Source organism: Typopeltis vanoorti, chromosome 4 (genome assembly GCF_054136105.1).
Source record: "Typopeltis vanoorti isolate ZY-2024b chromosome 4, IOZ_Tvanoo_1.0, whole genome shotgun sequence".
Lineage (NCBI taxonomy): Eukaryota > Metazoa > Arthropoda > Arachnida > Uropygi > Thelyphonidae > Typopeltis > Typopeltis vanoorti.
Genome location: NC_143552.1, coordinates 21794246 through 21813991, shown reverse-complemented (window position 1 = coordinate 21813991; position 19746 = coordinate 21794246). Strand labels below are relative to the sequence as shown.

The 19746-nt window shown below is 36.8% G+C and overlaps 1 protein-coding gene across 3 annotated transcripts in view; it reads left to right on the top strand.

Moving 5' to 3' along the window:
- Window positions 1-19746, top strand: part of car (vacuolar protein sorting-associated protein 33A) — a 396220-nt gene that overhangs the window by 164797 nt on the left and 211677 nt on the right. For all 3 annotated transcript variants that reach the window (XM_090391677.1, XM_090391678.1, XM_090391679.1), the window contains exon 8: window positions 11791-11978. In XM_090391677.1, coding sequence (XP_090247803.1) covers window positions 11791-11978 — 188 coding nt within the window. The remainder of the gene's footprint in view (window positions 1-11790; window positions 11979-19746) is intronic.

The following is a 19746-nucleotide window of genomic DNA, read 5'->3' as shown; positions in this document are numbered from 1 at the left end:
AACTCTAAGCAAAGGTGGAGCAAGCTCCCTCACTATCGTTGATATTTTCATCATCATCATCATCAAATTCCTGCCATGTACCCTCAAGAGGTGTACAGGATATGACAGTAATACATGAAAAAATTACATCATTACTAACTTCCTATCTACAATTTTCCTCCAAATCAGTCTGTTACTTGTCAAGACTCCAACATTATCAGATCTTATATTTCTATCGTCTAAGGCACTTTGTACCGTATCAATCCACCTATATCTTGGTCTTCCTCTGGGTCGTTTTCCTGCCAACCTGGCAGAGAAAACTTGTTTTGCTAATCTTTCCTCTCCCATTCTATTTAAGTGACCATACCACCTGAGATTAGCTCTGCTAACGCATTCCTGGATGCTAACAATGTCAAGTTCTTTCCTAATATCCTCATTTTTAATATGATATTGCCATTGATGCCATCTGTTCACGCCTCTGATCTTTCTCAGGACTCTCATATCTGCGGTCTCTAGTCTTTGGTCAAGTGTTTTACTTCTCACCCAGCTCTCAGATCCATAAGTTAAAACTGGTTTGAACACTGTCTTGTATACAGCTAATTTAGTGTTCCGACTACTTTTTTTCTTATTCCATATGAATTTATTCAATTGACTTCCCACCATACCAGCTTTGCTGATTCTGTTGTCTATTTCTATATTTAATTTACCATCTTCAGTAAAAATCGTGCCTAGTAGCTGAAATGTCTTACTTGTTCCACAGGTTCTCCATTCACTACACAATTGACATTTTCAATGATTCTGCCTATTTTCATTGTCTTTGTCTTTTTATTGCTGACCTTCATACCATATCTATTACAACAGCTGTTCAATTTAGTCAGAGAATCTTGCAGACTTGTAGCGGATTTATTTAGAAGTATAACATCATCCGCATAAAGCAAAGAGCTGACATTAACATCTCCAATTTTGATATCAGGTTTAATACCACATTCCTTCATAATGTGATCCATATAGATAATGAATAACAGAGGGGATGATGTACATCCTTGTCTCACACCAGATTTAACATTAAACCATCTTCCTGTACTTTCTTCAATTCTAACTGCCGACTTACAACTCAAATAAAGACTAAGTATTGCTTGATATAATGCCCCATTGACACCATATAACTGCAGCGTATTGAATAGCTTCTCTCTTGGCACCTTGTCATATGTCTTTTCCAAATCGACAAAACTTAAATACAGATCTTTGTTATATTCCCATGCTTTCTCGACTATTTGTCGTAAAGTGAAGATCTGATCCTGACAGCCTCTATTTGGCCTGAATCCAGCTTGTTCTTCACCAAGCTTTTCTTCCACAATTCTTCTCAACCGTTTCTCAAGTATACTTGCATAGATCTTGCCAGGAACACTCAGTAGGGAAATACCTCTGTAATTCTCGCATTCAGTTTTATTTCCCTTTTTATATATGGGTACTATGAGAGCTCTACTCCAATCATCGGGAATTTGTGCCTCTGTTCAGGCTTTCAGAACTTTGCAGTGCAGCCATTGTAAAACTTTTATACCACCATACTTCAGCATTTCTGGTCGAATATCATCTACTCCTGCTGCCTTTCCACATTTCAAGCCTTTGATGGCTTTTTCTACTTCAAGTATGGATATGTATTCCTGACTGCATGCCTGGTCAGTGTTTTTTATCACTGTGCTGTCATCACTGCTTGTTTCATTTAGCAGTTTTTCAAAGTAATTACTCCATACTTCAAGGATATCTTTTTCTCCTGTTTTCATGTCACCTTTATCATCTCTAATTCCTTTTACAGCACTCTTTCCTCCATTCCTAAGCTTCTTCAACAACCTCCAGAATATTTTGCCACCTTCTTGATATTTATTTTCTATATTCTTGCCAAAGTCCTCCCATGACTTTTGTTTAGCTAGTTTTACACACTGTTTAGCTTTCTTACATTTGTCTCTGTATTCTGTAAGAGTAAAAGCTGACTTATTTGCCAGGAACTTTTGATATGCTTTCTTCTTTTCCTTCACTTCCTCTTTAACTTCCTGTGTCCACCAGGGAGTTCTGATTTTTTTATCCTTGTGGTGAGGTTTCACACAACCTCACCACATGCCTCTCTGGCAGAATCAATCAATGTTTTCTTCAGAGTTTGCCACTGAATCTCCAAGGTTTGATTCCTGTTCTCAAACTCTTTCATTTTCTTTTCAATAATCTTTCTGTATTTTAGTCTACAGTTCACATCTGAGAGCTGCTCAACTTTTATTCGCTTTAAAACTTTCTTACATGTTATTCTTTTCAATATGAAATTCAATTTTATCCTTCTGAAGACTAAATAGTGATCACTTCCAATTTCAAATCCTCTGTACACTCTGGTGTCCTGCACCAGGGAGAAAACATCACTATCAATAATAACATAGTCAATGAGACTTTTCTTATTCCTAGCCTCTTCTCTCCATGTGAATTTGTGCACATTTTTATGTTGGAACATGGTGTTAGTAATAACCAGTCCATGTCCTGAGCAGAAATCCAACAGATATTTGCCATTATTATTATTAGCTTTGCTCTTTTCTCCAAATTTTCCCAAAATATTTTTGTATGTCTCACACTCATTTCCTACTCTGCTATTTAGATCCCCAACAAGGACCAACTTTTCCTTTTTCATTGTGTCAGTTGCTTTTTCTAAGCATCAAAAAATTCCTCCACTTCTACCCTAGTAGAACCTTCTGTGGGACCATAGGCACAAATAAGTCTCATTGTCCAGTTCCCAATTCTCATATTTGCCCACATTACTCTACTTGAGACTGACTGCCATTGAAGAAGAATAGCCTCGTATTTTGCGTTGAATACTATGGCTACTCCTTCTTTTCCTTGATTGTCATTGCCTGAATATAACATTTTGTATTTATTGCTCAGAAAGATCTCACCAGTTTTGGTCTTTTTTGTTTCAGTCACCCCTATTATGTCGATCTGGTACTTATCTAATTCTTGATATTTTCTTATAATGTAAAACAGAGTTCCTAAGAGATGTAATACTGCCTTACATTATGAGGAAAGAACCCAGACCGGTTTCAACGCTTTTTGTGGTCTCATCGGTGAGTTGGTAGACCTGGATGATATCAAAGTTTAAGTGAAAAGAACTTACATACTTTCACTATACGAATGCTAGAAAGGTGTGCCCATATATTATAACTAAGATAAAAAGCCAAACGGTTATTTTTTCTGGCGAAGTTAATTGAATTAAGAGGATAAAAATCCCTTATTATTTTATAGCCAGTATGTATACGAAACTCTGAGATTGAAAACTATGATCTAAGAGTTTCATGCCGAAGAACTATCGGCAAATCCAAGCATAAGTGAACACCTGGTAGTACAATGCCAAGGCAACTCAACGCAAAGGTGGAGCAAGCTCCCTCACTATCTTTGATATTTTCTCATAATGTAAAACACAGCTCCTAGGAGATGTAATACTGCCTTACATTATGAGGAGAGGTCACTACCCAGACCGATTTCAACCTTTTTTTAGGTCTCATCAGTGCGGGATTTTTATCCGCTTAATTTAATTAACTTCGCCAGAAAAAATAGCCATTTGGCTTTTTATCTTAGTTATAATATATGGGCACACCTTTCTGGCATTCATATAGTGAAGGTATGTAAGTTCTTTTCACTTAAACTTTGATATCATCCAGGTCTACCTACTCACTGTGATGAGACTTCAAAAAAGGTTGAAACCGGAGAGGTCACTACCCCATAATGTAAGGCAGTATTACATCTCCTAGGAGCTGTGTTTTACATTATGAGAAAATATCAAGGATAGTGAGTGAGCTTGCTCCACCTTTGCTTCTAGATGCCTTGGTGTTGTACTACCAAGTGTTCACTTACTCTTGGATTTGCCGATAGTTCTTCAGCACGAAACTGTTAGTTCGTAGTTTTTGATCTCAGAGTTTCGCATCCTGGCTGTAAAATAATAAAGGATTTTTGTCCCCTTAATTTAATTAACTTTGCCAGATAAAATAGCTGTTTGGCTTTTATTATGTAACTCTTTTAGAGCAATGATTTCTATATTCCTTATGATTTCCTTATTTCAGGGAAGCTTTGACACTTGATTAGGATGCTGGCCACATCTAAACATATATTGTTGGCTATTGCTGGAGGCAGGTCGTATATTCCTTGTTCGACGGATACCATTATTTCGGCTTTTGGAACTTGTTTGGGAGTAACGGCAAAATTGTGCCCCCAATTTAAAGCACTAATTGCTCCTTTGGTTAAGGTGAGCGATGATAAATTTACAATGACTCGATCTTGTTGTAATTGCAGTCATTGTGTAGCACTGCGTTGTTGGAGAATTTCAAACTTTTTTTGGTGCCGGTTTTTGACTATGATGAATTCTTTTCTAGCCATTTCAGACAGAATGGTAAGGCACATAGTCCATTACAATAATGCTGTTAGGCTCAATGTTTGGCAAAAACATGTTCATCGTGCTTTCCATCCATTTCTTCATGATAATCGCCTTGTGATTTCTGTGCTCGTAAAATTTCAAGGGCCCCTGTTACAAATCAGTCTTCACTGCCAGCATGCATTATGATTATATGAAACCCCCCTTCCACTCTGTGCTTTCAGGTCTGTTGTTAAGCCCAACAAAAATTCTTGACAAGCGCTTTTTGCTGTCATGTCCTGGAGAACTTTAGTGCAGGTGTGACTGGCATTCACCCAGGGTTCGTCTATGTCATCGGTTCCCAACCGGTGGTCCACGTATCCCCATGGTACATGCTGGGCCGTTCAGGTGTTCACAAAAAATAATCAGTAATGGCGGAAAAACAAGTAAAGTAAACAAAATGCAAAAGGTTAGTTATGGAACAATGAATGTCAGTATTTAAAAACTATTTTAAAAACAAGGGGTACAATTTATAGAAATGGATTTAAAAGGGGTACACAAGTGGAAAAAGGTTGGGAACCACTGGTCTGTATAATCAATTTTTCATCCATCAGGAAATATCGTATATTTCCTGACAGAACGCAAATTCTAGCGATGCCATAAAATTATATCTTCCCTTTCAAGTAATGCCGATGATTGCTTTCTTGTGGCCTAAACAAAACTGTCCTTTAACCAGCTGTAAGTTATTGTTAATGAAATGTGAGGGAGAACTTCATCATTGTTTACAGCACTTATCACTTGTATATCGTCAGGAATTTCATTCTTCTGAAGAAAGTGTACACTTTCTGATGAATTGCTGACAGCGTAAAGTCGTCGTATTTCACCGAGCATGTACATAGTCCTACAGCACTAGACCTCTTCTTCTCTGGCGTACACAGTTGTCCTGTCGTGGTCAGTTCCTTCTTCATGCAGTATACTGCTGTCTTGCTTACACCTGTCAGTTCCACTGTTTGCTTCACAATATTGTCCACTGTTTCATCAGGATTTCTCATCTGTAAAAACCAATGTAAATATTTAGTATGATGTGCTTTTCAGAGGTTTGCCTTTAGGATGCATTACTAATTTAGGACTACTGCAAGTGGGAATACAAGAGCCAACACCACCAGTCATCTCCACCATGTTTAGGATAAAGTCAGCGGTCTTTGGAGACCTCGTGATAGATAATTACATTTATTATTATTATCTGAGACCTCCAGGGAGTCAAGGACTCATCGAGGGAGGCTGTAAATTACCTAACCCAGCTATTATACCTTCCCTTGAATTCATTCACACTAGATGCACTCACTACCCGTAAGGGCAAATTATTCCACTCACTCACTGCTCTCTGGGAGAAAAACCTAGCTCTTATCCCTTTCTTGACTGCAAATAAATTTAACTTCCATGGATGCCTCCGTGTTCTCTCCCCACCTTCCATATAACAAAAAATTTCATCAGTTGAAATGCTATAACACCCATTCAAAAGTTTATAGACCTCTATCATATCACCCCTCTTTCTCCTGTTAACCAGAGTCTGTAATCCACATTCTCGCAACCTGTCCTCATAATCCCATAATCCGGATATAATCTTTGTAACTCTTCTTTGCACCCTTTCCATAGCTTCTTTATTCCCTTGGAACCTGGGAGACCAAATCTGCTCACAGTAATCAAGGTGTGATCTTATCAAAGCCTTATAAAGAGGCAAAATTACTTCCTTATCCTTACATGTCAAGGTTCGCTTCAACATAGCAATTATCCTCTGAGTTGTATTTGCAACTTTTGCTATGTGACCTTTGAACTTTAAATTCTTATCCAACAACACACCAAGATCCCTTGTCTCTTCAGTTTCTTGTAGCATAACCCCGCTAATATAATATGCCACTGGAACTCTAATCATGCCAAAGTGCATAACTTTACACTTACTAAGATTAAACTGACAGCCATTTTCGTTTGCCCAGATTTCCAGTATATTCTAATCATTTTGTAATTGCTGAATGCCAGTAGCATCCCTGATTGCCCTGCCTATCTTCGCATCCTCAGCAAACAATTACAAATCTGATGATAGACCCTGCTTGATGTCATTAATGCATAGATTGAACAATAATGGCCCAAGGACTGAACCCCGAGGCACACCACTGGTTACCTTAAATCTGACAGATTCACACTCACTATATACCACTTTTTGATGTCTGTCTGTCAACTATCCCCTGATCTAAGTCAATAGATTATATTCCAATCCCATATCTCCAGTTTAAGCAACAGCCTTATTTTCCAAAAATAAGTTCCCTGTAACAATTTAATGGCATGAAACATATAATTCTAGCTTCGGCAAGTAAGAGTATAGACTACTTGTACATAGAGTATCCCATAATGTAAAGCACACTTCCTTTCAGAAGTGTGTATTAGTATGTATACCCAGCATTATGGGAAGGGCTTCTACCCAGACTGGTTTTGAACCTTAATGAGGTCTCGTTAGTGGGAGCTAGACCCAGAATAGATACCAAGGTTGTGTTATTGCAGAAGCCATAACATTTCCCATACACATGTAGTAAAAAGGCATATATATTTTCTTGACAAATTTAATTCATAACATTGAATAACATAGATATGAAGCATAAGATGGTTGACATGTTTTATCCACCATGAGTTCCTTTAAAGAAATAGTGTGCTTATAATAGAATAGGATGAATGTGCTAGTTACAAGGACAGAAATGCTTGGTAGTGGCATAAAGCTGTATTGTTTTGAGATTTGTGAGTAGGTCTAATTTCACAATGAAGTAATGCAGGTTAGTAGTTAAACAATAGTGGTTTTCCACTATATCATTTCATTGGAGATGCTGTGCTACAGATTTTCATTTAACTACATGATGGACTTTATTGACATACATTTGGCATATTGCCGCCATCACTTGTAATATTATTATTACACAACATCTCCAGGGAGCCCTAAGACACATCAAGGGAGGGTACCTACTCTACATCTCTCCATCTCCGTCATCACCTACACCAGCGCCGTCTACTGCCTACCACCACCACTAGTATTTTCACAGACAATCAGAAACATCCATGCCCATTGTGGGATTCAAATCCACATCCTTTTGGCTGGAGAGCGGATACTCTAACCACTCGGCCATCCAGGCCGGCTTATATGTTTCAGAAGAAACCACAACTGTATGCTGTGTTTGCTATTCAGCAGTGAGATGGTTGAGTCGAGGTGCTATATTGAAAAAGATGTTGAGGTGCTATAGTTAAAAAGAATAGTTGTTGTCAATGTGAAGTTGAATTTCATAACAGAAAAAAGAGAAAACTGCAACATTCTGGTGATAACTGGATCCTAGATCTTGCTTTTCTTGCAGGCTTAGAAATATTTTTATGAATTTAATTTAAAACTTAAAAGGAAAAGTAAAACTTAAAAGGTAAACTGGTGTCAATCTTAGAAATAAACTTATTAAAGATTGCTGCACAAACATGAACAAACGAAACTTGGACCATTAATTGTTTTACAAAGTGGACATATTAATTAAAATGATAATAATGGAATTAACTCACTTAAAATGTTATTTATTAGTAGAATTTTTGCCTGAGTATCACAGGCATCTTCAGTAATGATGGATTTTTTTCATAGCATAGACAGAGATATTCTATCCTTATTCCAAAAAATAACCACCAGGACGAGTTTTCTATTATTATTTCGTGACACCTCCAGGGAGTCAAAGGACTCATCATGGGAGGGCACACTGCTCTACTTTGCTAAAGACATCCCATCCTCTCTACTACTTCTTACTTCTCTGACTACAATACTACTACCAACAACGGCATCTATTGCCCATCATCATCACCAACAACAGTATTTTTTGTCTGTAAATTGCGTGTGTTCTGAAGGCTAACTCGCCTTCAACTGAAAAAGCCCATATAAGGATTTCCAAGACTAACTGGTGATCAATTTCAAATCCTCTGTATACTCTTGTGTCCTGAACCAGTGGGAAAACATCGATATCAACAGTAACATGTTCAATGAGAGTTTTCTTGTTCTCTCCATTTTTATTTGTGCACATTTTTATGTTGGACATGGTTGTTAGTGATAATTTGTACATGTTCTCAATAGAAATCCAGCAGGCACTTGCCGTTGTTATTAACTTTGCTCTTTTCTCCAAATTTCCTAAAAAAATTTCTATATATATGATAATCATTTTCTAGTCTGCTGTTTAGATCTTCAACAGGGACCAACATTTCCTTTTTTTTGTTCCGTAAATTGGTTTCTGTAGTGCTTCAAAAAAATTCTTTCACTTCTTCCTTAATAGAACCTTCTGCGGGACAAATAGGTACAAATAGGTCTCATTGTCCAGTTCTTCCCCATTCTGATATTTGCCACATCACTCTACTTGATATTGCCTGCCATTCAAGAATTTAGTGTCGAATACTTCAACTGCTCCTCCTTCTCTCTTATTTTTATTGCCTGAATATAACATTTAGTATTTGTTGCTTGAAATATATATGTACAAATAAGTACACACACACACAGAGACAAAGAAGGATTTCTCAGTGAATTTCGAAAATGTATTGTTCCTGGCTTATATACAGATTGGTATTATTTTATTTATTTCATATTTTTGCATCCATTCTGAAATCTATTAATACATGTGCGTATTATCTTGGGGTATCCAAATTAGCTAAAAACATTCAACTGCAGAAATCTCAAATCTCACTCAATTTGCATTTTCTTAATAATTTGAATATCTAACATCAACTTATATCAATAATGTCATGAAACTGTTATATCCATTAGTTTAAGCACAAAATAAAAATGATAAAAGTAGAAAACAGTAAGATTTTTTAAATGAACTTAAATAATACTTAAAAGATACCACTTATACAAAAATATATACAGATGTGTTAGTAGTAACTCTTTTGAGGAAAAGCTTAGACTTATGACTTATATCAAGATGAGTAACAAAAAAAAAACTAATTCAAAGTTGCTATATATTTGACTTAGCTAAATATCCTTTTTAGTGAAAATAGTCTTTAGAATTACTGAATTAATTTTCTAAAATACTATAAAGTTTTAAATAACTTAAGCATTGTTTAACCCTCTCATGCATGAATTTCTGAAATGGTGATTAAAAAATATTTTAAGTATTTTTAGGCTATTTAGGATATAAGAAAACACTGTAAATTTTATTTCAATTTTTTTCATACATTCAATCCAATTTTCAATCATGTCCCACTGTAGTGGACTACATGCATTTAGGCTTACAGACATTCATTTTTCCGAATGGAAGCTGGCAAAGCAGTCCGGGCACAGTGGTTCGTTGCACTTTACACAAATGTACTTTGTTTTTTCTTTTACAGTGTGTATCGTAGCATCTATTTGCATTCTTGATATCTGTCTGCTTTGGCCACTGGCCAAAGCTGACAGATTACCTTCGTGGAATCTTACTTCCGGTGGTGCTTTGGTAAGTGCACATCTTTTCAGACTAGGAGGGGTTGAGCTTGGTCGTTCTCTTTTGACTCCTATCTGGTCGTGTGTGCCAACATTTATTAGTGCTCTTGCAATTGAAGTCTTGAAATCCAGAAGGGGTAAATTGCTTCCAGCTGTCCTATGTAAAAACCAGAAGTTCACAACTGCAACATCGATGAAATGAAAAAACACTGAGGTACCATCGCTTATTGCGACAAGACCTAGTTGAATAGTGGAGCAAGAAGGAAAAGAAGATAATCAATATAACCCGCCCGTTTGCTGTCACTTACTATAACACCGATCCATCAGGTCTACCCCCCCCCCCCCCCAATATGAGTGTTATAGTATGTGACAACAAACGGGATGAAATGAAAAAACACTGAGGTACCATCGCTTATTGCGACAAGACCTAGCTGATTGGCGGAGCAAGAAGGAAAAGAAGATAATCAATATAACCCGCCCGTTTGCTGTCACTTACTATAACACTGATCCATCAGGTCTACAACCCTCCCCCAATGTGAGTGTTATAGTATGTGACAACAAACGGGCGGGTTATATTGATTATCTTCTTTTCCTTCTTGCTCCACCATTCAGCTAGGTCTTAGGGATGATGTAGATAATTCTTCTATCCATATTGCATCAACATGTCCAGCACATGTTGATGCAATATGGATAGAAGAATTATCTACCCACCGGGTAATTGTTACATTGTTCTCATTCGTATCTGATCTGAATGAGCCCCTGCCTTCTGTTTTCAATTCTTTCTGCGTTGGTAGTTGTGATTGAGCACCCACTAATCTGTTGGCCCGACAGGTTCCAGTACCATTCAAAGTAAATATATTTCAATTTATTATAGTATCTAATGTTAGCTGAAATGTAATTTTTTTGTTGAAGCTTTATAACTACGTTGATATCATACAATATATACCTGTCCACTTCTACATTATCTTACATTAGCTATTGCATTAGCTATAATCATTTCTATAAAATTCAACCACATTTGGTCCACTGAGCAGCACTAGGGTGTAAACACTTGGCTTGGTCTTTTATTACCCAACATGCATGCAGTCCACTACAGTGGACAGGTATATATTGTATGATATCAACATAATTATAAAGCTTCAATGAAAAAATTACATTTCAGGTAACATTAGATACTATAATAAATTGAAATATATTTACTTACCACACTTGAGGCTTTTCCATAAAATAATCTTGTGGAAATTGTATTGCCATGTGCACCTGCTATCTTCAAGTCTGCCATCTTGGCTACACAGTACAAATTAGAAGAAATTTACGGCTGTAGAAGCTGCATTCTTGGCCACTGGAGTGGACAGCATGCATCCGAGGTTAAAAAACATGTCTCATGGAGTTGTGAAGTAAACCAGTAGTATCCGTCCACCACAGTGGACATGATGTATGAGAGGGTTAAGAGGATTCTAGAGGGGAATTTGGGGGTGGTGGGGTTGGCAGTAATTTAGTGTGATAGACATTGACGTATTGTATTCTCCTTTAGTTATACTAGTTATTCCAGTGCGCAACGCAAATAAGGACTTTGCTCTTGAGGACTTCTTGAGTTCTGATGTTGATGCAGCATAAACTTTGTTTCATTACTTCCACTAGATTATGTACCAATATTGGTATCCATTTAATATACCACCATGATATAAATATACATCAAGAATGTAGCTTGTTAAAACAGTTTTCCCCGCATTCAGGGCATTTTACTTTAAGTTTTGGCATTTATGATTTTTAATTATCTTTCTTAATTTCCACACCCACAGCAAAGTCTCTCTCTCTCTCTGTAGGAATAGGAAACTGTTGCTTTACTCTGAATTTTATGACTTTACTAACAGCATATACTGGATTTCATCAAAAACTTCTCTGATCTTTGTTTTAAGCTTATTTATTTCACTGACAGTTGTAATTTGTATTCCAGATACGATAAAACTTCCCCCAGAAAAATTTACAAAGCCAAGTGGTGCCCCACAGGAAATGCCTACAGAACGCAAATCTTTTCTTCTCAACTCTGAAGAAAAATTATATGCGGAGTTGAGAGATAAAAACTTCAATGCTATTGGACCAGCTCTTAGTAAGAAAGCTAAAATATTGTCAGCACAATTTCAGGTTTGTTTGTTACTGAAAATGTTATTATTATTACTAATGGACTTAGTCAAAAGGCTCACTGTGAGAGGGCTGTCTTAAATGTCACATTACCTATTATACCTCATTTTTAACTCATTTACTGTCTGTTCACATACTAACTTAAGGAGATGCAACATTTACCTTCAGTTCAAAAGTCATGGTCATCTAAAATGTAAAACCTTTGTAAGGATATTTCAATTGAAGATGAGTTATCCAGTCATGGTTAACTCATTTTCAATTGAAAATTAATTCTACTATCTGCACTAGCTAAATAAAAGTAATGAGAAGACTGGTAAGAACATAGAAAATAAATATCAGGAAGATGGGAAAATATTCTGGAGGGTATTGAAAAAACTTAAATAAAATAAAAGTATAAATGAAATTTAGCAACTTTTCAAATTTCAAAGAAATTTGAAAACCTTTGTATACCATCACAGTGACAGCATGATGGTATAAAACACTCAACAGGAAAGCAATCAGAATTACATATCAGTACTAGAAGTTGAAAAAAAAAAACCCATAAAAAACCAGAAATGTGGAAAGGTAGCTGGAGCAGATGATATTCAACTAGATATACTCAAATATGGTGGGTATAAAAGTTTTACAGTGACTACACTGCATAATTTAGAAAGCCTAATCAGAGGATGGATCGAATTCCAGATGATTGGAGTAGAGCTTTCATAAAAAGGGAAATAAAAGTGAATGTAAGAATTACATAGATGTATGCTAGTATAGTTGAGAAATGACTAAGAAAAATTGTAGAGGGAAAGCTTGGTGATGAACAAGCTGGATCCAGGCCATATAGATGTTTTCAGGATCAGATTTTTTGCTTTAAGACAAATAGCTGAGAAATCATTGGAATATAACAAGTATCTGTATTAATAACTTTAGCAGATCTGGAAAAGGCATATGACAAGGTACCAAGAGGAACATTGTTCAAAATGCTAAAGTTACATGTGTAAATGGGACATTATATCAGACAAAAAGTCTTTTGAGTCATAAGTCAGCAGTTAGGAAGGAGGAACAGGAAGATGGTTTGATGTTAAATCAGATATGAGACAAGGATTTACATTATCTCCTTTGTTATTCATCACATTATCAAGGAAAGTGGTATTAACCCTGATATCAAAAATGGAGATGTTAATCTTAGTTTGCTTTATGCAGATAATTATACTTCTAAATAAATTTAGTACAAGTCTACAGGATTCCTTAATAAATTGAATAATTGCTGTGATAAATATAGTATTAAAATCAGCAATAAAAAGACAATGACAATGAAAATAGGCATAAACATTGAAGAGATTAACTATATTCAGAATAAGGAACTTATAAAACGAGTAAAACATTTCAACTATTTGAGAACAATTTTTAGTGAAGATGGCAAATTATGGAAATAGCAGAATTAGCAAAGCTGGTTTGGTAGGAAGTCAACTGAATAAATTTATATGAAGTAAGAGAGAAATTAGTCAAAACACTCAAGTACCTGTATACATGACAGTGTTGAAACCAATTTTAACTTATGGATCTGAGAGCTGGGTTAGAAATAAAACACTTGATCAAAGACTAAACATCATTGATATAAAAGTTTTGAGAAAGATTAGGGGGAGTGAACAAGTAGCAACAATGGTGGTATCATATTAAAAATTAGGATAGCTGGACTTGACAATGTAAGCATTAAGGAATGTGTTACCAGAGCTAATCTCAGGTTGTATTGTCACTTAATTAGAATGGGAAAGAAAAGGTTAGCAAAACAAGTGTTCTTTGCCATGATAGCAGGATGGGGGGGGGAGACTCAGAGGAAGACCAAGATATGTGAATCGATACAATAAAAAGGCCTTAGAAGAGAGAAGTGTGAGATCTAATAATATTGGAGTCTTGAGAGATAACAGCTTAATGTGGAGGAAAATTTCTGACTGGGAGTTAGCAGTGATGTAACTTTTTCATGTAGTACTATTATAATATTCTGTATGACCTCTGAGAGTATATGTCAAGAATATGATGATGATGATTGTACTATGTGTTGCAGGTTCCTCTTCATCAACTCCTAAAACCCAATCATATTGCCTCTTCTCTGTTTTTTACTATTCATTATAGATTATATATGCTTCAGTCTTTCCTCTGAGATGACATTTTAACTTTTGCTATCTCTGACTTGATTCTTTTCCAGTTTCATCAGCCCAAAATTCAAATGACCATATTTATGTTATGCATTGATACATATCCTGATCTACTTCTTGTCTCAACTAGTCACTATTCTTTTTAAAACTTAACTTGCATTTAGCTTCTGCATAGTCTTCATGCTACACCCAGATATTTCTATATCCTGAATGATGCTGCCATAGCACACTCACTCTGGAATATGTTCAACTGATTCCACACTTATTTACCCATTGCATTTTTTTTTTTTAATTCTTCAGACTCAGCTCAACTTTTGTCACCTGCAAACCACTGAATTATTTGCCTCCAGATATCTGAATAACATACTTACAGGGACCAGTTTATTAGATGTGTTCTCTCCTCCCCCACTCTCCAAGAACCTATCTTTTCATCAGAGACAATATTACCAGTGGGGTTGTCTTGTTTGTTATATGTTGCATAAAGCAGGTAGCTAGAAATTGAGAAGCGTGTGTGTGTGCATGCACATGCATATATTTTATTGTAGTACTGAGCCAACATATGATAGTAGGCCTCAGACATGCCACCACAACTATTACAGAAGCTACTTTTCTGCTGGAGTTCACACACAGCCATCCTTCACATATATCAGCAGTGGTCAATCAATGAGTAAATATCCAGTTAGCGACAATCTTGTGGCTGAAGTACTTGTTGGTGTGAAAAGCCACTGTGAGTTATAAGAATAATGGTATAACAAACAGGTCATAATCAGTCAAATAGCAGTGTATTGAAATAGTCACCTGCATACAATTTATTGGAAAGCATAATGCATTGAACCTTGTAATAGATGCATATATCACTTTTTTTGTTTATGTGAAGTTGGTAAAATAGTTGAGGAATAAATTGGTATCAGGTATCCTGTAGCAGCATTTGAAGAATTTTATTTCTTCTCTCTCCTTTTATAAATCTTCCCTCCATTTTGATTCAGTTATACAGAAATTGTCATAGGATAGGGGAGAGGAAGCTTAAGCAATGTATGAAATGTCTATATTGCAATTAGGTGGAAGACACTCAAATAGTGTGACTTGTAGTGTCTTGAGGAGATGAATCCTACATTTCATTCCACCCTAGGTGGAAAACTGTCACACAGTGACTTGCACAGGTGTCTCAAGAAGGTGTGTGTGTGTGTGTGTGTGTGTGTGTGTGTGTGTGTGTGTGTGTGTGTGTGTGTGTGTGTGTGTGTGTGTGTGTGTGTGTGTGTTACAAGAGTTATTTGTAATCCCCAAAGATGTCCGATGATCTGTGGTTTGCAAGATAGGATGCCAGAGGAGTGTTTGCCTGGAGGAACGATAGAAAGTGTGGCTATGGCAATTAAGTGGGGGTGAAAAGGTGGATTCAGTGGTGGGCATGAATGACATGAGAGGCAGTGTAAATCGGGTGGCAAGAGATCTGAGATTCATGCTTGAGGTTATACAGAAGAAAGGTAGTGTGTGTGTTGCTCTGGTATGATAATGATGAGCTGAGTAGAAGAACATTAATAATGAATAGCATGATAGTCAGAATGTGTCAGAAGAGAGGCTTGGAATACGTGGATGCTTGGAGGGCATTTGAAGACAGAAAGGAACCGTATGCGAGAGACCATTTTCATTTGAATGAGGACGGATGTAAGCATCTGGAGAGATTGCTGTTCTCTGAGCGAGTTGGTGTATCAAAGCAGGGAAACTAGAAGTACTAGGGCAGATGGTAGTAGGGGTGGCCTCTGGTGGTATATCCAGCATCTTCAGAGCACAAAACCAGTTTGTCACACTACGCGAGACAACAATCCTATATAACAGTGGGACTAGTTTGAGCAATTGTAACGTACCATACGAAGACTAAAGTCCTAATTAGGTGCCATTTATGTTGCAGAATAAAATAATAATAATAAAATAGAAAGAGAAAGCAGGTATTAATTTGGTCTTAAGATGACTGTCTCCCAAGTCTTTGGCAAATTTATACAGCCATACTTGTTGAGGTTTAGAATATGTTTCAAGGCTTCTGTTGATTCCAGGAAAAACCTCTCTGACTTATAAAAGCTTCTGTGCAGATATATCTAAAGCGTGGTCTGCTTGATCTGACTTGCCACAGTAGTGCCAGATGTATTTTTTATGTTCACTAAGGCAGATGTCCACAGTTCTTCTTGTCTGTCTGTCCATAGTAAGCTCAATCACGTGAACAGGGCATTTCGTAGACTTCTGGATGTGATAAAGGAGATATTCTGTCCTTGGATGAATGGATGAGAGTTGCCAATTTCACATACAGTTTAAATACAGTGCATAGCCAATGTTTGTTAAGCACTCTAGATATCTTTTCAGATGTGACTTAAATATATGGGATGGTGACAGTTTTGTTGTAGTCTTCTGTGGTAGACTTCATGGGGAGCATTTTATCTTATCTTATGGAGATTATAGCCATTGGCCAAGAAGGTATGACGTAAGTGTGAATGAGTTGAGCAGTGAGAGCAATGTCATTGGAACACATCGCTCTAGCTCTGTGGATTAGTATTTTTTGAATACCATATTGTTGAGACGGATGATGGTGTGATTGTTTGTGTAAATATCTCCCTGTATGTGTGGGTGTTCTATAGACCAAGAATAATAAGGAGCCATCTGGAAGACGTGATTAGTGTATCCAGGAAGGGAAGAGAATCATTAGCTTCCAGTTCCGTTATAAAATGGATTTTTGGGTGTTGGCTATTTAAACGCACTACAAATGTATCCATATGTCTGGGCTATGTGGCCAAATAACAAGCACATCATCCACATAGCATAGCCAAAGCCTTGGTTTGCGATTGGCTGTATTGATGGCTAGCTTTTCCAAGCAGTGGAACTGAATGGAATTTCACCACGGGTTTTGAGAGATTGTGCTAAAGAATTGATAGCTCCGTTGACCTCGCTTTTCAGTGAAAGTGTGGCCAAGAGAAAGGTACCCAAGCAGTTGAAGGAAAGTAAGATAGTTCCATTGCATAAGGGTGTAGCAGACTGGAAGTGTCAAATTATAGACCAATTTGTGTTTCGTCAGTAGTTGTTAAAATGTTGGAGAAATTAGTGAGGAACTATATACAGTGTTGGACAGATGAGGGTTATGTTATCTGTAAGAATCAACATGGATTTGGTAAGGAGAACTCTTGCTTTAGTAATATGATTGATTTTATAATCAGGCGACAAGCAGTCGATGAGAAAAAGGCATATTCTGCCATTTTTTGGATTTTACAAAGGCATTTGACAGGGTGCCACATTCTAAGCTGATGGTTAAGTTGCAGCACATGGGTTTAGATATCAGGTTTGTGAACTGGATTCAGGATTAGCTATCTGATAAATATCAGAGAGTTATGTATGGGGGGAGAAATATCAAGGAGGCAGAAGGTTACAAGTGAGGTCACACAGAGCTCAGTACTGGGAATGTATTGTCATCATCATCATCAAATTCCTGCCATGTACCCTCAAGGGTGTACAGGATATCATAGTACTACATGAAAAATTTACATCATTACTAACTTCCTATCTGCAATTTTCCTCCAGATCAGTCTGTTACTTGTCAAGACTCCAACATTATCAGATCTTATATTTCTATCGTCTAAGGCACTTTGAACCATATCAATCCACCTATATCTTGGTCTTCTTCTGGGTCGTTTTCCTGCCAACCTGGCAGAGAACACTTGTTTTGCCAATCTTTCGTCATCCATTCTGTTTAAATGACCATACCACCTGAGATTAGCTCTGCTAACACGTTTCTGGATGCTGACAATGTCAAGTTCTTTCCTAATATCCTCATTTTTAATATGATATTGCCATTGATGCCATCTGTTCACGCCTCTAATCTTTCCGAGGATTCTCATATCTGTGGTCTCTAGTCTTTGGTCAAGTGTTTTACTTCTGACCCAGCTCTGAGATCCATAAGTTAAAACTGGTTTGAACACTGTCTTGTATACAGCTAATTTAGTGTTCCGACTAATTTCTCTCTTATTCCATATGAATTTATTCAATCGACTTCCTACTATACCAGTACAACGGAGAACCTGTGGAACAAGTAAAACATTTCACCTACTTAGGTCCACAGGTTCTCCGTTCACAATGCAGTTGACATTTTCAACAATTCTGCCTATTTTCATTGTCTCTGTCTTTTTATTGCAAACCTTCATACCATATCTATTACAACAGTTATTCAATTTAGTCAAGGAATCTTGCAGACTCGTAGCAGATTTATTGCTAAGTATAACATCGTCCGCATAAAGCAAAGAGCTGACATTAACATCTCCAATTTTGATATCATGTTTAATACCACTTTCCTTCATAATGTACATCCTTGTCTTACACCAGATTTAACATTAAACCATCTTCCTGTACTTCCTTCGATTCTAACTGCTGACTTACAACTCAAATAAAGACTAAGTATTGCTTGATATAATGCTCCATTGACACCATATAACTGTAGCGTATTGATTAGCTTCTCTCTTGGCACCTTATCATATGCCTTTTCCAGATCTACAAAACTCAAATAGAGATCCTTGTTATATTCCCATGATTTATCCACTATTTGTCATAAAGTGAAGATCTGATCCTGACAGCCTCTATTTGGCCAGAATCCAGCTTGTTCTTCAACAAGCTTTTCTTCTACAGTTTTTCTCAACTGTTTCTCAAGTATACTTGCATATATCTTACCAGGAACACTCAGTAGGGAAATACCTCTGTAATTCTCACATTCAGTTTTATTTCACTTTTTATATATGGGTACTATGAGAGCTCTACTCCAATCATCGGGAATTCGTCCCTCTGTCCAGGCTTTCTGAACTATGCAGTGCAGCCACTGCAAGACTTTTATACCACCATACCTCAACATTTCTGGTCGAATATCATCTACTCCTGCTGCCTTTCCACATTTTAAGCCTTTGGCTTTTTCTACTTCAAGTATGGATATGTATTCCTGACTGCATGCCTGGTCGGTGTTTTTTACCACTGTGCTATCACTGCTTGTTTCATTTAGCAATTTCTGGAAGTAATTACTCCATACCTCAAGGATATCTTTTTCTCCAGTTTTCATGTCACCTTTATCATCTCTAACGCCTTTTACAGTTCTCTTTCCTCCATTTCTAAGCTTCTTCAACAATCTCCAAAATATTTTGCCACCTTCTCGATATTTATTTTCTATGTTCTTGCCAAAGTCCTCCCATGACTATTGTTTAGCTAGTTTTACACACTTTAGCTTTCTTACATTTATCTCTGTATTCTCTAAGAGCACAAGCTGACTTATTTGCCAGGAACATTTGATATGATTTCTTTTCCTTCACTGCCTCTTTAACTTCCTGTGTCCACCATGGAGTTCTGATTTTTCTATCCTTGCAGACAACCTCACCACATGCCTCTCTGGCTGAATCAATCAAGGTTTTCTTCAAGGCTTGCCACTGAATCTCTAAAGTTTGATTCCTGTTCTCAAACTCTTGCATTTTTTCTTCAATAATGTTTATATATTTTACTCTACAGTTCACATCTGAGAGCTGCTCAACTTTAATTGCCTTAAAACTTTCTTACATGTTATTCTTTTCCATATGAAATTCAATTTTATCCTGCTCAAGACTAAATAGTGATCACTTCCAATT